Source organism: Pagrus major, chromosome 12, assembly GCF_040436345.1.
Source record: "Pagrus major chromosome 12, Pma_NU_1.0".
NCBI lineage: Eukaryota > Metazoa > Chordata > Actinopteri > Spariformes > Sparidae > Pagrus > Pagrus major.
This window is the reverse complement of record NC_133226.1, coordinates 6,812,522-6,838,615: the sequence shown is the minus strand read 5'-3', so window position 1 is coordinate 6,838,615 and position 26,094 is coordinate 6,812,522. Positions and strand designations below refer to the sequence as shown.

At 40.1% G+C, this 26,094-nt stretch overlaps 1 protein-coding gene across 1 annotated transcript; it reads right to left on the bottom strand.

Annotated features, from left to right (window-relative positions):
• Positions 1–3,082: 3,082 nt before the first annotated feature.
• Positions 3,083–25,673, bottom strand: man1b1a (mannosidase, alpha, class 1B, member 1a). Its single transcript, XM_073477862.1, has 14 exons — positions 25,438–25,673; positions 23,896–24,033; positions 18,249–18,357; positions 17,202–17,539; positions 16,530–16,672; positions 16,219–16,337; positions 15,660–15,851; positions 14,697–14,845; positions 14,382–14,570; positions 13,662–13,852; positions 12,576–12,696; positions 10,545–10,739; positions 9,384–9,515; positions 3,083–9,170 (listed from the first exon to the last, which is right to left on the bottom strand). Exons 2-14 carry the CDS (start codon positions 23,995–23,997, stop codon positions 8,961–8,963), a joined length of 2,190 nt encoding a protein of 729 aa, XP_073333963.1. The 5' UTR covers positions 23,998–24,033; positions 25,438–25,673; the 3' UTR covers positions 3,083–8,960.
• Positions 25,674–26,094: the final 421 nt, after the last annotated feature.

Below are 26,094 nucleotides of genomic sequence, written 5' to 3'. Positions count from 1 at the left end.
TTAAAATATCTAAAAACAACAACACCTTTGTCATGTATTTTGTTGAGTTGTGTACTTACCTTATCAACAACCAACATTTCTAACAATATTCAAACTCAGAGAAATCTGTCATTTGATTCAGGTAACAGTGCGTTTGAGTCTGTTGGTCGCCTGTCGCTATAACTTCTGGGGAAACGTGAGATGTCAGAGAGTGAGGAAGGAAGCTGGAGAATCTGACTAAACATAATGTGACTAAAATTTAAAACACAACCTCGTCTGTGAACGTTTGTGCCATTTGAGTCATGTCAAATAGATTTTCATCAGCAGCAGTTGTTTAGAAGTAAAGACATCGTCTCTCATGATCTCACGCTACTTCAAGAGGCCATCAAAACTACGTCTTTTGTTTTCATTGCTTTGATTGAGAGACCCCTAGTGGCAGGAAATTACATGCTGTGTGTTTAAGAAGCAAAAAAGGACAGAAAATATAACTGTGAGATTAAATGGAAAAATAAAACACAAGGATTTAAAGATTTGTGGAAACTTAAGAAACATTAGGTGGGTGACGAATTAAAAATATCTTGACGGGCAGGATTTCCCAAGGGGATTTAGACATTTTTAATATCCTGGCTACAGTTCTACATAGTAAATGCGATACAGAAAATTCAATTTTAATGGATCAGATCATAACTTATTTTTTCAAAGCATAACTAAATTATTTCTATTGAGAGTAGTCTTGTTGTCATGTTTGATATTTAATCTATATAAAGTAAAAATACATTTCACACTGTCTGCATTGTAATATTCTGCACAAAGCTATATGACACATTTATTTAAAGATTTAAAAATGTCCCACATGTTGCAGCAACTGTCCTGAGAGAGAGTGCAATAAATGTCAGGAGGCTGGAAATCACCAATATTTGTATTTCTTAAGACTGCACAGTGGACTGCAACAGAGTGCAACACTGTCACACAACTCCCCACCAACCTCGACTCTCATTCTCATGTTTTTATGTGGACTTCTGTGTCAGTTTCATTTATATTTGAGGACAGCGGCAGCGGCTTCACTGCAAACCCAGACTGAGTGACACACACAGTGAGTGTGTGCCAAGCTGCTGGTCATTTGAGCAGAAGTAGGTGCTGAAGAGCAAAGACAAATGTCAACACTCGCCTGTGGAAATAAAATTGTCATATTACACATGTAAGTCTGCATGTTGGGCATCCCTGTAGTCCTAATGCAGGTCAGTCAGATGGGCAAATATAGTAAGTTAGTGCCAGAGATGAGGACTCCAGATGATTTTAGTCACAGTTTTGATGATTTGCAACTTGACAGAAAATAAGTGACTTGAGACTCGCAAGTTAGAGACTCCTGACTTAACTTGATGTGAGCCATGATGAGTCAAAAGTCTTGTCTGTTCATTTTCTCTCGTCAGTTTTAGTTTTTTTTTGTAGTTTGGTTGTCTGTATTTCACTGTTTATAAATTAAGAGTCCGGGAATTTTTTCAAAAATAAATAAACCTTAATGAAGTCATTTTTTGTTTATTTACATTTCATTTCATTGAATATTAATAATTGTGATACAAATTCAATTCACTGTCATTCTTTTTGAACAGGTTGGATAAGTTGGAAAATATTTTCATTATTAGATGGCAACTAATACCTTTACTGTACTCTAATACAAAAAAACAGATAATGCAGGTGAGACTGCAGAGACTTGACTTTACCAAGAGAAAATGACTTTGGACTTGTTTGTGAGTTGGACCAAATGATTTGAGACACTTTTCTGCATGGTGCAAGTGGCTGAAACATCGTGAAGGAAGTGCTGTAGGAGTTCCTTTGTAGAAAGAAAAGGAGAAAAAAACGGAAATAAATTTCAAAAAGTTGGGGGTTTTGTCATTCTCAGAGAGGACTGCACTGTGTTGCACCATCTGCATATGCATGGAGTCTTCTCTTTCAAATTTTCATCACCTTCTTTCTGTACCTGCTACAGACCCCAAAAGACTCCATGTGACTTGAATATTTAAAGAAGAAAAACATTTCCTGGTAGAGCGCTGCTTGGTGCATTCATCCAACTGTAAGCTGTTGCATTCATTAGGTTCATTAGGAGGTGCTTCTAGTGTGGACAGTGATGGAAGGTTTCTGCTGCCTCCTGCTGTTGGAGTACTGACTATATATCTAGTATTTAACTTTAGCATTCAAAGACAACTTGAGTAGATGTTTTAGAATGTGGCTGACAGTTGAACATGTCATCTGCTACTGCAACTGCCTCCACTCCTCTGTGAAGGCTTTCCACCAGATGTTGGAACCTGACTGTTGAGATAGGCTCCCATTAAAGTATAGTGAGGTCCAGCACTGATGGTGGATGTATAGTAAGACCTGGCTCACAGTTGGTGTTCCAGTTCATCCTAATGGAGTGGGGATGGGGTTTGGGGCAGGGCTGTGGACAGAAAACCATAACTTTGTGGACCCGGGTCAGTGCACAGAGAATTGTCATGTTTGAAAAAGGAGAAGGGCGAGCACAAACTGAAAAATGATGTTATTGTCTTAAATATCATTATATGTTGGTGGCAAAACCATAAAAAACAAAAAACAAGAGTTCCCACTACAGTACGTCACACCTCAGTTCATGTGACGCTGATGACTCTGTGACAGTTGGGAGGCCTCGATGTGGTTCAAAGAAGTGCTTTGACTCCTCTGAGTGTCTGAAACCCTTGTCTGACAATTATTGTAGCTTTCAAAAACCGACAATTGGCCAGTTGTGTGGTAGTGTGAAAGTAGGCAAGGTTTAAACTTTTTCCGAAAGCTCCTTTTCATTTTCCACACAACTGCTGCTGTCACTCTGCCTTTGTACAGAACAGTGCAACAGTGAATGCCTGTAGAATCTGTCAGAGATCATGTGCTTACCTGCATTGTGTCAAGGCTACAAAGACATACATAGAGTTCTTCTTCAGAGTTCTTGAAGAGAGATCTGGAAGGCAGAAGGACGCAGCTAAAAAGGAGGCTGTGACACGGTTTCGTTCAAAAGCCAAAGGAAGGTTTAGATTTTCTTCAGGCTTTTCTAAAAGCAAAAAAAGGTTACATTCAGAACAAGACAAATTCCAGTATCTTCGTTGAAAAGCTTTATTGAAAAACTTTGTTGGCAGGAAGAAAGTATAGATTCGGTGAACATTGCAATAAGCCACAACTTCAGTTACAAAGTGCTCGATCAGTCGTCTGTACAGTGGACGTGGGTTCCATAAATGACACATAAAACAATCTTTTGCAAACAAAGCACCATGAAAAGTAGAAACAAAAGGAGAAAGTGTCAGCTCTGAGAACTGAACTCATCAGTTTATATAAAAGGTTGAAAATGAATAATCACCTACATTTAAATAAATACCTTGCATGTCAGCATGTCTTCAAAATATGCAGATGCGTTATCGACTTGCCACTCGATGTGTCAAGGTGTGTTTTGTGTTTTTTTTCAATTAATCGATTGACCCAGCAAAAAACAATATTGATCCATGTCTTTGGCCCCTGACACAGGGTCACAGTCACTGGAGCAGGAACCTCTGCTGATGGAAAAACACTGATGTCCTGTTGCCCACATCCATGTTAAATTGTAGAGTTGTCATTTTGCTATGGCTTGGATTCGATAATAAATAATTACATTAATGATCATTGTTACAAGTGGAAGATTCAGCCAGTCAGATAATGTAAGACAGAGGACAGAGAGCTTTGTCAAAACCAATACTGTACATCAAAACCCCACAACCTCTGCTTGTTTCAAAAAAGCTTCAATTTCCAGACAGGATATTGTAATAAAAAGTGAAGAATCAATTTTCCTACTTTTACCATTTTTATATTAAAAAAGGGAACTGACTGCCTAATTTTCGTTTCAATCTGCCGTGAAAAAGAATTAGAGAGTGCAAAGGCAAAGCACAGTGAATTTAAATAGCTTGTGTGGGAGCTCACAGCAGAGCTACATGAGTCATTTCTGGTCTTTTATCTTTTCTGTTTCCATCAGTCTCTTAACACAAAACAGTGATCAAGACTATCTGATATAAAGCCTGAGTTCTGTTAAAGATAAGAGAGGCAATTATACAGAGAGCAGAGTATTTATCAGTGTGAGGAACCTGACATTCACTGGATTTTTGTCCATAGCAGAAGTAGACGTAGTCTGATTTTTGTTTTCTGACTTGACAGATTCCATATTTTTCTTCTCCTCTTTGGTTTATGATGCCGTTTCAGTAGCAATAAATGAAATATATTAGAATACAGGTCGAGCTACAAATAAAACTGCTCTTCTTACGTCATAAAAATTGGCTTTTGAGGACACTAAACCGGGGACCTCTGTGTTGTTGAACACTAACATCACCAACAATATCAGAATTGTCTTGTCAATAAGTCATATTAAAGTATTGTGTGTGTATCCAAAGATTCATATATGTACCATAGAGCTCAAGTATTGTCCTAAAACACTGTCCTGACACTGGAAATAGTCCCGAACACAACTGCCGTTTCCTCCTGTTTGAGTAATGTCTGTTGAAAACCTACAGTGCCCAGTGGTTTTAGGAAATGACTTACTGGAGCCTTTTTCAAAAAATGAAATTATATATTTGTGAGCCATTTTGGAAAATGTACATCTTCATTAGGAACCTGTGGCTTCAAACAGGCTGGAAAGTCCCATTATTGAGAGACAGACTAATGCAAAATAAAGAAAATGCCAGCCTCATCCTTTAAAGGTTATTTTTTCTTCTTTTTATAAAGCAGGTCTAGGTGCTATAGAAATACTGTGAAAGTATAAAAATGCTCAGTCCAAAGAGAAATGCACACGGCCCATTTCCAAAAACTGTGCCTTCAAAAAGGCCATCAGGACTTCTATAAGGTTGTGATGTCACAACGATACAGTCAACGCCCTGAGCCACGCCCCCAGCACTGCCATGGGTGCAAAAACACCGTCAGTGCCGATATAGACACAAGGTGGGCGGTGCCTGCTCAGGCCTGTGAGAGCTGACCAATCAGAGCAGACAGAGCTTTTCGGGAGAGGGTTTTAAAGAGACAGGCACTAAATGGAGTGTTCTGACAGAGGGTGAAAGGAGCTGATTCATCAATGGACAGCATGAGGAAAAAAATTGTTTTTTGAACATTAAAGCATGTAAACATTTTCTTGTAGACACCCAAAATAAAAGCATAAACCTGAAAGTGATCATGATGTGGGACCTTCAGAGAGTTGAAGGTTTCAGATTTGTTTATGTATAATTACACTGAGATAACGGTTGTAGCACAGTAACTCTTGCTTCACAGGTCGTCTAGTCTAATCGTGGTCACATCTACACTCAAGGTTAATTGAGAAACATATCAAATGCACGTCTTGTTCCACCTTCCCATGAAAGGACTGTAATGAATCTCTCATTTAATCATTAATTCTTGTGCACCAGGAATTAAAATGGGTTTAATAAACCATGAAATACTGTGAAAGAACCAATTTCCAGTTGTAGTACAGATGTTCGGCTCATATTAATTTAAGCCTTTTTTCCCCCGATGTATTTTTAATTAGGATATTTAATTTGTTTCTCTTGCAGTATGGAGCAAAGAATTATCAGATATCAGTCTCCATGAATGCTTAACTGCCATTTATGCCAGCTGCTTTAAAGATTGAACTCCAACTAAACGCTTTAGATAAAAATTGAACAGGAATCAAAATGCTTTGTCTTGTCAGTTTTATCCTTGCCAACAGCACAGCTTGGTGTCAGTCTGCCTTCTCCTGCGGTCAGCCCAATCGCCAGAATGAATGTTGGCAATGTACATTCCCGCAAACCATGGATACATTCAAACTTAACATCTCTATATGTTGCAACTTTGTATTTTTTTAGGTTCAATTTTCAATTTTATGTTCCGATGACACTGTGCTTATGGTCTGATTAGGTTTAGGCACAACCACTTGGTTAGGTTAGGAAAGGTTCATGTTTTAGCTTAAAATGCCTGGATTTGTTGCCACAAACACAGCAGGAAAATGTTCCTATCAAAAATATTGTTTAAACGCAGTCTTGAGGACTGGTCTCTGGCTTGGCAGGCGTCTCGCCCAGCTGTATCCGTCGTTTGCAGAGATGTAAAATGCTAATATTTTTATCCGCCGACTGGGCTTACTTTGGTCTTGACTTATCAACAATTCTTTAATTAATTGCCATTTAATTTTGTTCATGGTCCTCAAGAGGATGGATCCTAATGACTTTTGGTCTTGCGCTACCAAAAGGTTCAAACTGTGATGGACTGCCACAAAAGCCAACGAATAAAGAAAAGCTGAAACAAAATTGACCTGCTTAAAACAGAAAATCTTTGACATGATGGCACAGAACGTTAAGACCAGAAAGGGTTCAATAATAATCATCAGGAACACAGGTTGGATTCAGTAGACAAGTTAGAAACCATTTACACAAAATATTTACACCCATATTGTTTTGTCACCCGCCCATCCAAAGTAAAAATACAAGCCATAAATCTATCTTCCACTCATAGCACTTCACAAATAAACACCACTGATACAGCAGCAATAAAAAAACAGAACCACACATCTAGAGCACAATATATATATATATATCAATAGGCACAGCAGAGCATTGGCAAATGTAGTGCACATTCAATGATGTGGGTCAGTATATGGCTCTCTGTTAGACAGAAGTTCATTAACAATGACGGTTAAACTTCAACATGACGGTCTGTTTTAAAACGCTCCAAGATTCGGATCCTCCTGGACTATAGAGTTGAAAGTGATAGTGGAATAACAGAGCGTGGGTTCAGTCATCTTCACAGCAGCACCTCCAGTACAATGGAAATGTCCTTCAAATTCATTTGTCAACGCTACTGTATGGAAAACAAGCGCTCCCACACTGCTCTACATCACATTTGACAGGGGAGTCAGGCTTTGCTAAACAGCAATGAATCAAACTCCTTCAAGTATGAAGAAACAATTGAACCAAGCTTCATTCTTTAAGCAAGTCGCCTGTGGAAAAAGAGGACGAATGAACATGCATGTGTATTGTCCCTGACACAGGAAATGATAATGTACTCAGTTGGTTTATTTTGAATTGACTTCAGCAACTGCAGATGTAAGACTGCATGGCAGCCTTAATCAATTCCCCTTCATATAGTGTAAAACAAGTGTGAATAGAATATGAGGATGAAAAGCCGGGGAATTAGAGTGCATGTAGATGCACTTACTGACAAGTGCTGTGACAAAATGTAACATAAAAAAAATAAATCACAGAACAAATGTATACATTCATCAATAAAACAAGACGTCATTATGTGTATAGCCCAGACTGATTCATTCAGCCGACCTTCTATATACGTTCATACAAAGATTACTTAAACCCATCATTACTCACCGCGTCACTAAATGAAAAGCTCAGTAAACAACAACCAGGTTTCCCTTTAAAAACACAGGAGGTGTGAATGTGCAGTAAGCTTTAACACGTTTAACCTTTTATTTTTCAGTGTCGAAAATAATTACTGCTACATACATTAATGCAAGCAACCGTGATGCCAAGTATCTACCAGTGCCTTTTGGGGCTCCAGACTTCTTTAACTGTCCCTTCTTGGTGACAATAACCGTTATAGCCAGCCAAAAACAACGATCATAAGAAAATTGTCTGGAAAACATGTACACAAACAAAAAACAAAAAAACAGGCTTCTCCAGTAAGGTTTTAAATAATTGCATTTGTGTAGCTCTTGGGTTGTTCCTAATACTTTAATGTAATATCAGGGGTGGGAGAACTGGCCAATAAATCATATCACAATCTATTTAATCATAATCACAATCCAAGATCAAAATTGTGATCTTTTTCTCAATTGTAGCCTGTTAATTTCACATTAAGAACACAATATTGCATCAAAGGTAGTTCTTTTTTGGCACAAGCTGCTCATCCGACATGCTGCTATAACTCACAATGCATTATTTACAGTGTCTCACCAACACAAGTGCCAAGCGAAGTAATTTGCCCAATCAGCATTGCCTCCTAGTTCACATAGTGCAGACCGTTTACTCAATGAGGGTATATGAAGTTATAAAACAGAGGTAAGAGAAAATTAAATACTATGATCTCTATGAATCACCTGAAAAGTAAATTGTGGACGCCTTCAAGATCGATCATGATCTGTAGTCATCAGATCACCCACCTACGTGATGGCTTTACTTAATCAAAGACAAGCATGATAGGTATTAGGAATACTCTGCACTTGCCTTTTAGCAAGGCACAGGCCTCAGAACTGAGATGGGTCCCTGGACGGCGCACTGTAGCTGTCCACAGCTCCTTAACACTAAGGATAGGACAAAATAGGGGACAGACGTCCCAAAAAAGGGATTTAAAAGTCAAACTTAACTTCTTTTAAGTAAAATTATATAAAAGAAAAAAAGGTCACTGGGTGTTGCCAAAGCAAGAAATTTATGTGATTCCTCAACTAGAGCAGTCTACTACTAATCTATTGAAAATGCCCTACAGATTTCCATTATGGCTTACTGCACCTTCAAACATCTGTAGATTAACTGAATTAACCTGACTATGCAGAGGTGGGTGGAGACCTCACATGGCAAAGACAAACTCAGGGAAGACTTGATTGTTGTTACCACACATACATACACTACACCAGTCATCCAGTTACAGTAATACATCTTTCACACTTCTTCTGTCTTGTCTCCTGTTAGTGCCAGCTAGTCACAACTGATTTTAAAAAAGTATTTTTACATTAGAGACCAGCTCTAACACAAACCTTTTCCTTAGGAAAAATAAAGAAAAAGGAAAAACAAAACAAAACAAAATAAACTCCTCCACATGGAAACGTATTAAAGTACAGGCGGACGGCACTGATGTGCTTTACTGCTCACACTGCAGTCCAGCATGGACGGTTGTTTAAGAGACGCGCCTGACTGAGCAGCAATAACAGTCTTGGACTCGTACAGGACTTTGTGGACCTAATCTTTACAGACCTCTCCTGTGTGGTGACATCACTTGGGTGGAGAGGGCCATATGGGGAGGGGGTGGGCCTCTGTGTTGAAGATATACTTGTCTAGACTGAGCAGCTCCATGTCGTCAGAGAAGAGCAGATACAAATATTTCAGCGTCTCACCCAGGAAGAAACTCTCCATCTTGTCCCGGGGCCCGGGGTTAACGGGGTCACGGACGTTGTTAATGGACGTGTAGCCACCATCAGACACCTGCAGGAGTGGAGGTTTATGATCAAGATACAAAACTCTAGAAAGTAATCTGGTAATTGCAGTGACACCAATAAGACTGTTAGATGGGTTTGTAGCTGACCCTGAGCCAAGTTTAGTCCTGCAGCCTTATAGTCTAATAAGACTTGATTATATATTTTAATTAAATTGCTTTGATAATGAAAAGGTGAGGTAAAAATTCTAAAATGAACTAACCTTAGTGTAGTTGTTGAAGCTCTGCAGTATGTCCCATCCCCAGTCTCTGTACTTGGTGTCCTTGGTGAATCTGTACATGTAGAACAGACTTTCCACTGTTTCTGGTCTCAGCAGGTTGTGTCTGTCTGCAGGCTGGAGGATAAAGGACGACTTGTCAATCAATATTAAAATGATTAAAATGGGAACAGAAATAAGATATTTGTGGAAGCTTTTATCAACCAGTCAGTCTCACAGAAAATGAAAATGCTTTTGTCATGACATCTTATCAAAATGGCAGAATCAGTGAGCATCGCTAAAGTTAAGATTAAATACAAGTTAAGAGCAGACAGATTCAGAAAACAAAAGTATGGCTGCACAACAGACAGTGGCCCACATACGACTCTGCCTCCTTCATAGAAAGATAAAAGAGGAAGACATAAGTCAAGGGCATTTTGGTGAGATGTGACTCTGAAGAACTTTTATAGTTTGTGTTTAAAAGTTAGCAAAGTTCCTTCCTGAACTTTATTGTACTTTAATAATATTATTATTTCTCATATTTTGTTTCACATTACCTTGACAATCAACCCCGAACTCACATTAATCTGTGTATTAAAAACCAAACATCCAAGGATAAACAACCACAGGACAAGCTACTTTTAATCAGAGGGGGTGGTGGATAAATGTTTCTAATTTCCAATAGCTGTAAGTTCTAAATTAGTCATAGAAACACATTAATAAAGCCTTTTTAATCTGCATTTATCACTTAAGTTTTTAATCCTAGAATAAGAATGAGCTCCTAAAATGTTTGAGATGCTTCACACTCACATTTGAGGTTAATGAAGGCAGCAGTGGAAAAAATGGTTGAAATATATTGGATGCTTGATAAACCTAAGGGAGTTAATGAAAAATTAAATGAGCGCTGAGAAAGGTTAGGAAGGTCATGGTCACACATTCCTGTGACACATTTATTAAAATTGTATTCAGCTCAGTCAAGAATCAGTAGTGGGCTCTCATTCTTTTTGGCTACTTTAGTTTGCATTCAATAGAAAACAAGACACTATAATAAAGACAGTGCTTTCAACAGCAAGTCTAAAATAAAACAAAAAAGGGAAAATATCGACAATGAAATGTTGATGACAAAAACAACATGATCTAATACCAACTATCTGCTATCAGCCTCACCTTGACAACAACGTCTCGGCCGTCACTGGCTTGCAGGCTGAAGTGTACAATTTCTGGGCTCAACCCAGTCTCCATCTGTTTGTACATCTGGTGACACGTCTCCATCAGCTCCAAAGCCAGATCCATGTGGTCCCCCGGGAGGCCGTTGTGGGCCCCCAATGCCAAGGTTCCTGGCAGGAAGCACACGAGGTGGTCCTGCAGAGTGACAAGACAAAGAGAGGTGCAATCAGGGGGGGCATGATGAAAGATAATGATTAGGGGCTGGAATTGATTGGACAGGCTGATAGAGATAAAGACTAACTGGACAGGGGTTTGTACAGCAACTCGTTCAACAAAAGCACAAAGGCTGATTGATTTCACAGGGCCTGTGGTTGTGGCTTCATTGAGTTTTTGCAGTGTGTGAAATACCTTATGACAATCAAAGGCTCTTGTGCTGTGCGTGGTACTTCCACTTACACAGTGGGCCATGAAATACAAAGTACAGATATAATATACAACTAGGGATGTAACGGTTACCGGTGTCACGGTAAACCACGGTAAAATTCCCGACGGTGAAGGTTACCGTTTAAGTTTTAATTACCATGGTAACCGCCGCGGTCGATAACCACGGTGTGGAAAACTCGCGAGATACTTCATCCAAGTCTCCCTACGCAGGCGCAGCGTGCAACGTGCGCTTGTTATGTAGTGAAGAAGACATGGCGGAGGGAGGACGTGATAGTAGCAGCCCTCAAGGCATTTTTCCGCCTTCAAAGAGAACCAAATCTGAAGTCTGGGCGTATTTTGGTTATTATGAGAATGCTCAGGGACAGCTGGTCGAGGATGGCAGCCCTATCTGCAGGAGCTGCAAGAAGAAAGTTGTTGCGAGGGGCGGCAACACATCCAATTTACTTACTCATTTGCGCGACCATCACCCTCAACTGTTCAGTGAATGCAAGGTAAGTTAACCTTAAGCTCGGGTGCATGATGTGTGTATGTCAAGTTTTCTCTGTCTAATTTGCTGTTGTCACTAATGCAAACTGACCAGATAGTGGTATAACTGAACGAAGTTGATCCGTGTTTTTGCACGTTATCTGAACCGCTTATTAATTGTAGATTCCACTTTTTAAAGTCGACCTAATAATTCCCCAGATATTGATGCAGAGCTGCAGTGAGGAGGATTTGAGACAAACACGTACTGGGTGGACTGAGTTAGTGAATGCAAACTGACTGAGATGACTGACTTTCATCTCAGCTCCGTTTACCAGAGCAGCATCTACCTGTGGCTCAGCAGCCATTAGACCAATCAGACTGACCGAGTCCACTGACAACAGACGAGCAAGCAGACAGAGACAGACAGCCAATATATATAAGTAATATCAGAAATATATAATACTTGTGGATTATTTGTAGAATAGACTATATATAAAGAATAATATAAAATGGTGAATATAACAAGTGTCTAGATAGAGATAAGAGCCAAAATAGAGTATTCATAATTAATTTAACAATAATCCTTTTTGTTTTGATCTGAAAGATTATCCAACCTGTTTCTCACAAAAGTGATATGATCTAGATTGTGAGTTTTGTGAACTGTTGGTTGCACCCTTAGTATTAAGTAACAATGACAGTAATAATTAATAATGACATTTTCTATTCATTTTTTTCACAGAGAGGGTCTGCTGGCCAATCGAGTGCTACTGCCAGTACATCTCATTCTACCTCTGTAATGCAGACATTACAGGACGCATTTCAAAAACAGGCTGCTTATACCCTAACCCTTTTAATATATAATAAATCTATTTAAATATAAATCTTGGTGAAATTATTTCAATTTATCAGTGTATCAGTGTTTTTTCAACATTTTGAAGACATTTTAAAAATACCGTGGTATACCGATAACCGTGATCATTTTGGTCACTATTACCGTGGTGTGAAATTTTCATACCGTTACATCCCTATATACAACAACCCAAAGGTCCAAGGATAATTGAGGGGCCTGTGATCCCGACACTGTCTGTATTTCACACATTGACTTATGGTGAGCATTTGTACCATTTTGGGGTTGAAGCGGTTATGAGACAACTCTCCAACAAAGGTCAGTCTGCTGGGCCCCGTCTGTCTCACAAGGTGTTTCTTTACTCCCTCTATGGCCTGAAGGTAGTCCTCTAACAGTCTGGACAAAACAGAAACAGCACATGTTACAGATATAAATATTAGTCAGAATTATTCTAAACATAAGTCCAATGTACTTGGAATACACAGAATGTTATAAAATGATCACATAACTACTCACACTGAATGCAACATGAGGTCAAATTATCCTCCAAATGTGTCTCAGAACTTTCAAATTTTGATTTATATACCCAAATGTCTCTGCATTAATGTTTTGTATTTTGTAAAATTAAAATTCAGTGATTGTCTACTCATCCCAATGACAATGGAAAGTTGGGGGAAGTTTTGTAGTCAACAAAACATTCCTGGAGTTTCACAGCAAAGCACCATTGCACCATTCTCCTACACAACTGAAGTAGATGGAGATTTTTAGAACAGGAAAAAACCTGAAAATAAACTGGCTCAGGCGTAATCCAAGTCTCTGAAAGCAGATACTGAGATACTGAATTGATTTGAAAAGTCGTTATTTACACCCTCGACATTCACTTGAGCGAATGCAAACACTTCAGGTGGGACGTGTGCTAACGCTTTTAGCTGAGGATCTACAGTGAAGATTTAAGCTTAAAAAAGGGGGTTTGTTAATTTGTTTTCAAATCAAATTGGGATCTCACAGCTTTCAGCGACTTGGATAATGCTGGACGAGCTGGAGCTATTTTATAATTCATTTTCAATTGTTTCTTGACGATTCAAAACAAGTTGGAATTTACCTCAGTTGTTTAGGAGACTGCTGCAGAACTGTTTTGCTGTGAAGACCCGGAAATGTTTTGGAGACTACGAAACTTCACCTGACTTTCCATCAGTTTAGTTATGAGCAGGTACTGACTGTATTTTCATTGTTGGGTGAACTATTCCCTTAAGTAATAAACATCATGTTTGCTTTTCTATGACTCTGTTATTCCAGCTTTAATCCAGTGTTTTCTCACACAATCACTGAGCACAGACTTAAAAATGTAAAGTTATAATTACTCGTCTTCCGTTTTGCCTCCCTGGATCCACTGTTTGAGCAGGTATTCATAGTAGCTGTCTGCCCTGGCACCAAGTGTGAAGATTCCTTTGTGTGTGAACTGTCCGCTGTTGGTGTTGATGAACATGGGCACCAGGCCGTCTTGTTTGCCTGGCAGCTTGTGGACGAGCTTCATTACCTCATTCACAACTTCCTGAAAAGATTAAAAAAAAAAAAGAGCAACCATTAATGTCTAGACATGAGATAATGAACCCAAAAACCCCCGCTGATGTGTGGGCTAATATGTTTGAAAAATACCTTCTTAAACCATTTATCATTGGGAAATTATTAGCAATTTCACACTTTGATGAAGCTGGGCTCATCAAAAGCTATGACTCATAGGGCTGGCTCAGGCTATGATAGAAATTCAAGTCAGTTTGGGCAGAAAATCTTCTGGCGAGAGCTCTGGATTCTGGAATCATTCGCTCATAAAGTGACAACATGATGGATTCAAAGCAAATCCTCGCTCAAGCTTGTCACTTCAATCACACAAGTGTTTGCGAGCAGCACTTAATGTCTGATATTAACTGAACTGAAACCATCTGAACCCAGGAAATATAATATAAACCGCTCCAGTCTTTTTTCACTCCATCTCAGAGAAGTGGAAGTAATGTCACATCAAAATTATTTGTCACACACTAAAGCACATTTTATTGTAATGAAGGCCCTCCTGGTGCCCTGACCTGGTACTGTGGCTCCTGGGTGAGGCGGCTCAGCTCTCTGAATTCCAGCTGAATGCTTGTGACCTCTGCCAGCGTGCTGTCTGATGTCCATCGAGGTGGGTGGGCTGTTCCCTTCCCGATGTTTACATCTGAGAACGGGATCTTTGAGGGAGTTTTGAAGGCAGGCATCAACCTGGACCCGAGGTCTTTCTTGAAGCAGAGAGAAAAAACAGAAATACAGGCGGTCATGACTTCCTCTGTCTGCTCTATTCAGACTGACTGTTGCACAACAGAAGAATACAGGATAATAAGAAAGCCTCTTATGGACTGACTCACAGCTTTCTCTAAGAAGAGTTGGTCTCCTGTTAGATGGTAAGTGCTCAGCAGGCCTCCAAGGACACGGATGGTTGTCTCAAAAAGATTCACGTCCACGTTCTTGCTGAAGGTGAGGTCTTTCTCTATCCAGTTCTTTGCATCTGCAAACTCTATGTGGAGTGAGGCAGAGTACAAGAGTGGGAGGGGAAAGACAGAAAAAAAGGATTACATTTGAATACATTTATTTGACATTGTGGATAAAGGATGTTTATGTTCATGTTTTGCCTCAGGTGGCGTGATAAAGTGGTCTTGTAACAATCTCCTGAGACAGCCTCTGACCAAGGCTTTGTCACATTATAGGAAGAATACAATACAAGCAATACAATATGATTTGACAACCACTCATATCACACCTTGCACACTGAAGTGCCTGAGCTGTAAGGCTTTACTTACACACTGTTTAATCGTATTACATTATTAAATGAGTGTAAAAACATTAGGCGACAGGGAAGCAGTGGTAGTTTGTGAGGATGGGGAGGACCAGGGGGCAGGAGGCAGGAGGCAGAGGGTTGATTTTCCTAGACGGCATTGTCTGCATTTATTTAGTTTTAGTATATATGCACATTCATCATTCATTCATCAAACTTCATGAATGTTTTTTGTGACAAAGTAGTATGTGTTCATTTTATGACAGAAAAATGAGAGCTGTAGAAATCATTGGAACTCAAGACTGCCATGATATACATGTTCTTTACAAGTGCATGTAAACTTTTGAAGACCGCTGTAAATGTGTACAATTGGTGTATTCCCCTTTTGTTGAGACCAAATGCAAAACTAACTTTAACAAAAAAGAACATCCTTTTGGCATCTGTATCAAAACTCTGTCATATCTATATATTGGAGTCGTATTTGGCAGTAAAACAGTGAAACATTTCAAAGGACACCCAGCGTTGAGAGAGAGAGGGAATAAGTGACATCCAATACCTTCTTTGAGGCCCATAATCCACATGGTGTCCAGAGCATCAATGAGAGTCAAACCCAGTCCGAACCATTCGCCAAAAGACTTGGAGATGGGCTTGAGCTCGTCGTGACCCCAGGCGTAGTCCTTGTATCCTTTCCATGCATGTCTGAAGGCATCACGTACTGCCTCCAGTCTGTCCACAGTTCCAGCTGAAACTACAAACAAAAGGCCCAGGAAAGGAATGAATAAGAAATGAAAAGTGTCAACTTAAAAGTTGGTGCTTCCTCTAGTTTCAGCTTTTTTATATCCCTGTATCCCTTTAAGTGAAAGTCTTTGGGTTTTATACTGTGATGACATGTGAAGTTGTGCCCCCTGACTGTGGGACCTTGTCATGGACATTCTTTGTTTTTAGTTTATGATATTTTATGAAACATTAAAAGATTTGGGGATTTTTTCTGAAAATAAACAGATGGGGAGAACAGAGAATATTGCTGGTTGCAGACCTAGATTTCTCACGTTCACTTTGTGAACCACTTGGCAAGAATTCCAGATGATTTCCAAAAACTGGATTTCAGTACTGACCTTCCAGTGGGACAGTGTTAGCAGGATTGGCTGGGGCTAGGGCCGCCGCAGCGTCTTTCTCATCGGCTGAGGGTGGGGGCTCTGTGGCCTGGTCGGCTTCGATCATCGCTCCTCTCCAGCTGCATGAGTAAAAACACGTCTTATGCCTGAATTATTGATACATGTACTGCAACAAAGTCTACAGGGTGCAGCTGGAAACTATTTGATTCTGATCGCCTGAGCCATATCATTTTAACATGTCATCCACTTTTCTCAATAGTTAGAAAAACTGTTTTTTATACGTAAAAAATAGCAACCAACAAACAGTTCACCTGACAAGCTTCTTTTCTTTGTCCTCCTCCTCTCCTTCTCCATCTTGAACAACCTCTTGGTGGTTTTCCCTACCGACTGTGTCAGAAATATTTCCATCTTTCTGCAGGCTCGGTGGACCTCTCTTGTTTGGGAATGTCTTTTTCTGTGAATAAACAAACAGCGAGAGCTAGAAATAGGAGGGTAACTTCAACACTTCATGGAAAAGGAATATCAAGCATCCAAATATATAGTCCACAAAGTGTATTGGTATTGAGAGTGAGCTTTACAAGCATTTTAGCAAACCAAATCAAAAAGTGGAGCTGTCACATGAGGGACTGTTCTAGACCCAACTCCAAACCTGGACTGGCACAAAATCAGATCACTCCATTAACAGTAATATGGAGTCATCAACGTGAACCTCTTTCACTATTATACAATGAATTTATTTAAGTACTAAAGCATTAAAATGCCTTTAGTTATGTAACTATAGTTGTGTTTGATGTAAGTGTAATGTACTTGGCTGTAATTAAAATGTGTAATACAATTAATGTCACATTTCTCCAAATCCACAATTCAATTTGACTTTCAATTTTAAAAGGTCATGACTCCATTTTCAAATGTTACTTATTGACTGATGTTGACTGATGTTGACTGATGTCCCTGCAATAAAAAAATACGGATACAAGTCCAACCTTAGTGGGAGGTTTAGCCAGCATGGGGATGTTTGGTCCTCTGGGCTCTGCAACAGCACCTGGACCCACACCTGGACCCGCACCGGGGCCTGCACCGGGGCCCGCACCTGGACCTGCACCGGGGCCTGCACCGGGGCCTGCACCTTGACCTGCACCTTGACCCGCACCTTGACCCGCACCTTGACCCGCACCTTGACCCACATCTGGCCCCAAATTTGGCCCTGCCACAGGACCAGGAGCTTTGTCTGCAGCTTGACCCAACACAGACTTCACTTCGGGAAAAATGGTCTTCAACTCTCTGTCATTTAGCTCCAGCCAGTCCTCTCTGTCAGACAACCCTGTACACACACACACACACACACACACACACACACACACACACACAATGAACACTAAAAAGACTGAGTCCACATTATGCAAGCTAACTATGTCGTATGGCTATCTCTATAAGAGGTAACTACCTAACTTTAAAAAAGACTCTTCGTGGAGATGTCCACAGGAAGTCTTTCTCCTAACTTTCTGACTCTGGGCAGGCATACAGTATATCATCCTTTTCCAAAAACTCATTTTGCTCAGTCCACACTAAAAGCCAAAGAGCTTTCAGATTAATCTACTCCGGAGGGAGATTTCCAGGAAACTTTGGGTGTGAAAACGTGCTAGCTCTGTGTGGATGGAAAGCCGAAAGAGATAGAAAATGGAAGCATTTTCAGGTTTATCCAGTGTGGAAGTGGTCTGAAAATCAAATACACCACATGCAGAAGTATACAAGAGTTAAACTGAGCAGGTGTGCACAACACATGAGCAGAAAACTAAACAAAGACAGAAGCCATCACAGCGTCTCATGAGGCCTTTTAGTCATTCACTGCAATTTATCATCACTGCCAAACACAACACACAGGCTATCCAACTCATCAGCTTCAACACACCATGCTGCAATACCATTAAAATTAATGACAGACTCTGTTTCTATCTCTGCCTGTGCTGTGTGTGTGTGTGTGTGTGTGTGTGTGAGAGAGAGAGAGAGAGAGAGTTTTGGGCATTGTTTACCTCTCCACTGCTCTGTGAGGCTGGGATACGAGAGCAGTCCAAATATGAGCAGCAGTGCCAGCAGAAAGAGGATGAGGCTTCGCTGGAGCCGAGACAGCTGCTTCCATTTCTGTAGGCGGATAAACAAAAAACGGAGCTTACTACACTGAAACATGTCGAACAGCTCTGAATTCAAATCACACGTTTCTGTCAGCAGATTCTAACATCATCCCCGTCCTAAAATATTATACAAATCTGTTCATTTAAAAATAGCAGAGTGAAAGAAGGAAAAGCTTTCCCTGTGTCACTTATTCTGTCTAAACTCAACATTCTCTCCACCTGATGCGTTAAGCCCAGTGGCCGCTCACAGACAAACAATCTAAGCTCAACCCAGCAGTGCAGAGGGAGGGACAGAGCTGGGTCTCTCAGGAGAGAAGGCTAACAGGCGGCGTGGTAGCACTCTGTTACCTGCTCTAATTAACACCTGTGCAACACCGTGAAACTGTTGAGCCATCGTCTGTGAGCTGTGACGGAACACACAGCAGACTTTATCTCGGGGGATCTTACTGTGCTGTAGTTCAAACAACATAACAGCAGCAACATATTTTGTTCAGTCCAACGATGTATCTTTACACATTTTGTAAAGATTTTTTTTGTTCCTTATACTGGGCTTGGAATAACCAGAAAAACCCTGACTCAATATGATATGTTTCTGACCGTGTGTGATATGCTCAGAATCGCAGTGATTCATTGCTCTTTGTTGGTTTGTCCCTGAAAAGAACCATCAATATCCATTTTATCTAGGAAGCTTTCACAATTGTCATATTACTTTAATCATACAGTAAAGTGGAATTGACAACAAAACAGACTGAACAGCACAGCCGTAACGCTGTGACACCCCTCAGTGTGCAGCTGCAGAGAAAAAAGCAGACTGGAATGCTCAAGATCTGTGATGGGGTGAACTTATAGCATATTATATATAGCTATAGCTTATAGCTATACTTATAGCAGAGGTGTTGAAGCAATTAAAAAAACACCGGCCAAGGCCTGTGATGAGGTAGATGCTTCCCCCCCGCAGGCTATGATTTGCATCTCTGAGCTTTACTTTCAGCAGCTCTTAACCAGAAAAACAGAGCAGACCACAAACCTCAAGACAGATCACAAAGCTTTAGCCAACCTGTCCATGCAGGTAAAGAAAACACCAGTCAAGGACTGTTATGGGGTCGAGGTGTCCCCTGATCGGGCTTCAATTAACGTCCCTAAGCTCAAACTTCAGTAGCCCGGGACACATTATGAGACTTTAACAGAGATGTTGAAGCAATTACAGAAAACACCAGCAAAGACCTTTGATAAGGTAAATGCTTCCCCCCAGGCAGGCTATGATTTACATCTCTGAGCTTGACTTTCAGCAACTCTTAACCGGAAAAACAGAACAGACTACCAAGCTAATGAGGGAAAATGAGGCTTTAGCAGCTGAGATAAGGCAGAACAAAACACTCAAACAAAGCCCTCCAAGACAAGGCTGAGCTAGACAGGGCCAAGAGTGATGACCTGGAGCATCGGCTTTTGGAAAAGACAGCTAGTGAAGCCGAGGCTGTCCGTAAGGTCAAGCAGATGGAGAAAACTCTTCAGATGCAAAAAGAGTGCCAGGCAGAACAAGACATGTACCCGGCCCAGAAAACAGAGGACATCAACAAACTGATGGCTGCACTGACCCAGCTTAAGAATCAACAGCTGCAGCGGCAGGAGGAGAGGTCCAATCTCATCTAGCCCCTCAATGACAACCACCACCCCCGCAGAAGGAGGGCAAAGCTGTGGAGACAAGATTGGAGGGAGACCTTGACGAGCACATGAGAAAGGTTGAGAAGATTCCCCCAGTTCTTCTTGAAATGAAGGACTTTTTGCCATCATACTCATCCTCCAAGCAGACATCCGTCTATGAACGTTATCAGCAAAATGTGAAGAAACAACGGTATTGACATTATGTCAAAAACATCTTCAGTATGTACTGTGTCACAGAGAAATCTACAGAATTTAGCATACTAACCAGCAAGTGCAGCCTGTCCTGTCTCAAATACCACTTTGTGCCGCAAGAGGCCAGTTTTAGTTTGGAGACATATGCCAGTGGCGGTCGCTACGTTTCACAAGCTACCTCTTCTGCCACTGCACGCCTCTCTTGTCCCTGCCTGCCGTGTCTTCCCTCTATGAGCCTGAGTTCGGGTCCGGTTTGGTGTCCAGTCGTGTTCACTCTCGGGCTACTACACCCGGTTGAGGTGAGCAGCGTTGCTTGTGGAGACTCCTCCTGTGATCCGACTTCACCAAGCAAACTCTAGCACGACTGACTCCACAACTGACTAAGCCATGACCTAAATAGCTAATGGTAGCTAACTATAGCCAAGGATAGCTAGCAAAGAGGAGCAGTTGTCAGTTACACTGGTGATATGATGCCCCCTATTTTCGGTGCTACAGTCAAGTTCTGGCTGCATTCCATGGATTAAACCTTTAATGACTAACAACTATATTAAAAGTCATATTGATAATATTTTTATGCAGACAAATCATTTTTGAAAATAATAAATCTACAAAGCTTGTAGAAAGGTGCAGAATAAAAGTATATCTTTTTCTTAAAGACATTATTATGACTGAATTAATTGTTGGTCCAAAATGATTGTTTTGTTAACTCTGTGTAAGAATTCAGTTGGTTCCAGCTTCTAAGAAGGTTTGTCAGCCAAGTAAAACACATAGAGAATCCTTTTCTCTGTGCTAGGAGCAAACACTGAGCGAACAAGCTACTCAGAGGAACATGATTTGCAGAGAATGGTTTTCTCAGGAGCATTAAAGCGCCACTAAATTTGACGACCCAAAGGTACAGGGGGGTGCTCAGCCAGATCGACGTTGCTGCTATAAAACTGGTTTTATAGAATAAATGTCTGTTGATATACCGCTGGAATAAACTGTTACAGATCAGTCAATGAGAGCCGGTTTGCCTTTTCAATTCAGTGAACAGAATGAATTACTTCTATGCGAGCTGACAGTGCCATTTTGCTTTGTTGTAAAAAGGAAGTGCCAGATGTAATCAGGTTGAAATGATGATTGAATAAGTATATTTTCTTATGATCTGTATCTGAAGATTTTATGGAAACCAAATGAAAATGATCTATTTAATACTATATAGTGATTTATACAAGGTTTGACTAAGAATGGATACAAAAATGTATTAAAAACTTGTAGGGGGAATAATAAGAGTGGGCACTTATTTGACTAGTAAGCCAAAATCAAATAGTTCAAAGCTTCATTCGTAACGTTGACATTCAAATTATGAATCAATCGAATGCTGCGCAACTTTTCTTTTCAGTCTTTTCATGTCTGTTCATTCTGTTTAAACCAGGTATTTCTGCACAGTTAGAGTTAGATTCCAGTAGTGGCTGCATATGATCATTTCCAACTCGGCGATCCAAGTCCAAATCATTTCCAATATGTTTGTATCCCAAAAAATATAATATGGACTGCTTCAATGCATATTTGTTGCCATTAAGCCTTTCACAAATAACATTTTCACTACAGGTAAAAAAAATGCTTGCTCTCTCACTCTCACCACACACAAAAGGAGGCTCGCACCTGTATTAAAGCTGGAGCAAGTGATTCTGAAGAAAGATAGTCCATTGTTGAGTCTGGATCTCAGGTCACCAAATACCTTGGAATGAGCCACTACCCAAGGTGTTGGATTTCGACGACCTGGGAATGAGACTATCTTTCTCTAGAATCACTCTTTAACAGGACGGTCTAACAGCGATCTAACAGCACCATAAATCACATTTATACAACCCCAATAAACAAAAACAAATCTATTTCGCTTCTAAGGCTATTATAGTAAAAAGATTAAGTGGTAACAAGAGCTCATATCATGTACAGTACATACATTTGCTTGGCGCTTGGTTTAATCCTGTGAATCACCGTAGAGTGTTCACATAAGAAAACATGATGCCAGACATACATTTGAAAACCTCAAGAGGCTTTGAATGTAAAGAAATGACTTTCTGTACCATCCTACACAAGGATCTACTAGGATGATCCAACACTGTTTAAAATGAAGAAGATTTCTTGGGAAAGGCATGTGTTAGACTACATATTGTAAAACTAAAGGTAACACACACTGACAGTGTATGAGACACATCATAACACCTGCACCATTATTTTCTGTGTGAGCCCACGTACAGTACCTGCAGTGTCTTGATGTGTGTAATTGCAGGTTGTTACACCACGGACCTATTCTCTGCAATGACGCATTTAAACTCTCCAGAAAAAAACATTTTATCACATTTGAAGAACTACACAGCCTGACTTCCATTCCCTGACTGCTACCTCTGTTAGTAGGGTGCTTCCAGTGTGTGCTGATGTGGCTCGAACGTAGGACGGAGAATGATGTGGCTGGTTATGTTGCACTTAAGGCTGTGAACATACAGAACAAACAAATCTCTCACTTCTTGGTGAAAAAATTATCTCGAACAATGAACCTCTTTATGAGCCAGGCTGCAAGACCGGTTGTACAAGGCAGAAAGAGGAAACCTGTGAAAAAAGCAGCTAACCCCCCTAAGCAGGAGATAGCAAACAAAAGTATCCGATGTGAAATGAAACCTCAATGTACCTGTAAAACCTGAATATCAAAAGCAACAAAGGAGATGAGGGGGGCTCATGGTAAGAGGGCAAGGGGGGAGTGAGAGGAGTGAGATATTTGAAAGTAAAGAAAACAAGATTAAAGAAAAATGTGCAAGGAGACAGAAGAGGAGACTGTGAGATGAACAGAATTTGTTTTATCTCACTGCGGTGATCAGACACATAATGTGCTCGGGGGATGCTTTTATCTGAAGAGAGTTTGAAAGTTCAGGCTGCTCCACAACAAAGGATGCGAAAGAAAGGCAGGCTGATACCCAAGGAATCGATTTGTCACAACAAAAGATACATTTCATAAAGACAGATGCTCTATCAGAGTGGAGTGATCAGAAACACAACCAAGCAGTTAGACTCTTACGGCTGAAGCCTTTTTGCATTTCCACAGTCACTCAGAACTGAGCAAAACATCACCTAGGGCAGGGCAATGCGACAACATATACGGTCAACATCCAGAGATCTTTCTATAACGTTTATACCAAGTGCAACCCTTTTTATATTTCCGGTTTCATTATATTAGGCCATTATGGATAATGCTGCAAATCAATGAGCAGGACTGATTTATGGCAATCTGTCATTTATAGGACTGCCACATAAATAACCTCTAAACTGGCTTTGGAATGAAGAAAGCAACACAAAGTTTCAGTTAGCCTCCAGAACAGCCTCTCTCATCCTTTTCTATTCATTATTTCATTGTTTTATTGTTATAGTGGTGGAGAGCTCTGTCTATGTGGCTTTAAAATCTTCAAGAGGTGCTCAGTTAGACTGAGATTTGATGACTGTGAATGCCATAGTATATTATTCAGACTCATTATACCATGAAGTGAACCTGTATCGAAGCATCTGTGTTTGTTATGTTCTTCCACCCATTTATTCAGGTTTGTCCTTTAATATGTCACCTCTCTGCAAATTGTGCCATGATCAAAGCCAGTTTCAGAGTAGTAGAAGTCCAGTCTGTCTAGATTCATTATAATGCAGACTGCGCTACAGGAGCACTCACCCTCCAGCAGGACTGTCTCCGGTGTTTGCCGTTGTTGTAAGCATGACTGTGTGGATCACTGAGCGTCAGAGAGATGAAGTCCTTTCTTGAAGGCGGATACATCCTCTGATCGGGGCGGACAGACGTAGGTCATAGAAGCTGCACTCAGAAAAGTGAAAAAAAATATATAAAAAAAATCGCAGTTAGTCGGACCATTACTATTTCCTAAAATAAGAGCAATGCAAAAGGAAAAATGTGAAAGTAAGGTGCATCCCATCACTATGCTGGAACGTAACTGATGACTATCTTTACGATCAAACATTATCATCATAATAGTTATTTACATTGTAAAAAAAAACCCACCAACACATTAAATCACTTTCTCAAATGTGAGCATTTGCTACTTTTGTCTGCTTGATCATTTTTAACATGTATACACCAGAAAAAAGTCAGTGTATCTGAACTAAAACCAGGATACATTCGGCTGAAAAGTGGTAGTTTATGAGATGTCTTTTTGAACCAGTTATTTTACCAGCATTTAACTGACACAGATTTACATGCTTAACTTTTTTTTTTATAAAAGGGAGTGTGCTTATTTAAATAAACCTGCATCAAGGACCAAACAAAGAATGATATAATTATTGACTAATCTGCACCAAAGATGCCACACCTGTTGGATCCTTTGATTGATTTGCATATACCAAGACATTAGGTGCAGCATATAGCCATCACTGAGATGAGAACTTGTGTGTCAGTTATTGTCTATACTTCCATCTTTATTTCATGTGTATGTATGCTGGTGCTTTTTCCTCCTTTTCCAGGCCTATGCTGCTGTGCTGTTACTTTGCAAAGTAAAGAACTGCATGATTTGAGGTTTGATTTGAGCTGTAAGGGCCACGAGCAGCAGCAGCTACATTGAACAACAACTTAACCTTATTCAACTTTCTTCAAACCACTAAGATGATGTGTCATCTTGAATATAGAAAATGTATTCTTTGCTAATTGTATATCTCAACATATATATAATATTGCTTACATCATACTGTTCAGATACTTGGACATCTAATCATCATCCTGTTCAGTACCATGGACAGCTGACGACAAGAAGCTCTTGAGAAACGGGTGTAAAAACCTAGAAGAGCTCTTAGAAAACACTGAGAAATCAAATAAAATACAGTGATGCCCCCTGAAATGGTCACGTAGTCTTTGTGAGATAGCTTTCTCACATATTTAAGCTAATGGCATATAATTGTGACAACATGATATGCTGCTCTGGAAGTCTTGCAGCTATTTTTTTCATCCAAGTCTTCTTATATAGTTGAGAGCGGAGTTACTTATTTAAGAATTAACTCAAAATGCAGATGATTTCAGTTACCGTAGAGAAAACACTCATTTAATGTGTGTCGTAGTCAAATAATGTTACAGATACAAGCTATTATAAGCTAAGTAGGCTAATGTATTACTTAGCTGCATCCCTGCCTCCCAAACGTTACTGACATGCAGTTTAAAAACACCAGTCAATCGTTAAAATATCAGTCCCACATCCATGTGGCTCCCCCTCACCTTAGTGCCTGGTTGGCTGCCTCACAGCGACGTTATTCTCCTGAAAGCTAAACAGCTGTTAGCCGGCTAGCTACGAGAGGCTAGCTAGCTTCTTCTCTACTTCCTGAATGGGAAGTGACACGGTTCTACTGTCACAAGAGCCAACATGTAACAAAGAAGTCCGTCCGTCTGTCACACAAGACGACCTGCAGCTACGTGACGTGTCAAACAAATTAAACTGGGGGAAACATGGCTAAAGTTAGCGAACGGACAACCACTGACAGATGCGGAGAAGTAAGAGCTGACGACAGTTTACGCTCTGCGTCATGTGACGTGTGCACGTGTTCTGACGTATTGAGCGTTAACCCTTTATTGTTCCAGCTGTGGAAATCTCACTAGTAATAAAAACAATACATATAACTTTAGCCTTTTTTGGTATTTGAGCTCATTTTAATTTCATTCCAACTGTTGTTGATCAGCTTCTTGAAAAAGTAGTTTGTTTAAATGGAGACCTGCTGAATTTAAACACATGTAAATACTTGTTACTATTTGTTACACTGTGTATTATAGATAGTTTTGCATTTTAAGCTGATTAAAGAACTTGCAATTAACTGGAATTAACTGACGGTGTATCTCATGAACACTGTCGGTCTTTTTCTTTTTGTCACTCCTTTAAAT

What these genes read in the sequence shown, in the direction of transcription:
- man1b1a (XM_073477862.1), bottom strand. Translation starts at nt 23,997, where the DNA reads ATGTATCCGCCTTCAAGAAAGGACTTCATCTCTCTGACGCTCAGTGAT. An exon ending in CCTCACAGAGCAGTGGAGAG is followed by an intron (nt 17,540 to 18,248) that starts GTAAACAATGCC and finishes GTGTGTGTACAG; the next exon opens with GGTTGTCTGACAGAGAGGAC. An exon ending in GGAGGCAAAACGGAAGACGA is followed by an intron (nt 12,697 to 13,661) that starts GTAATTATAACT and finishes TGTTTTGTCCAG; the next exon opens with ACTGTTAGAGGACTACCTTC.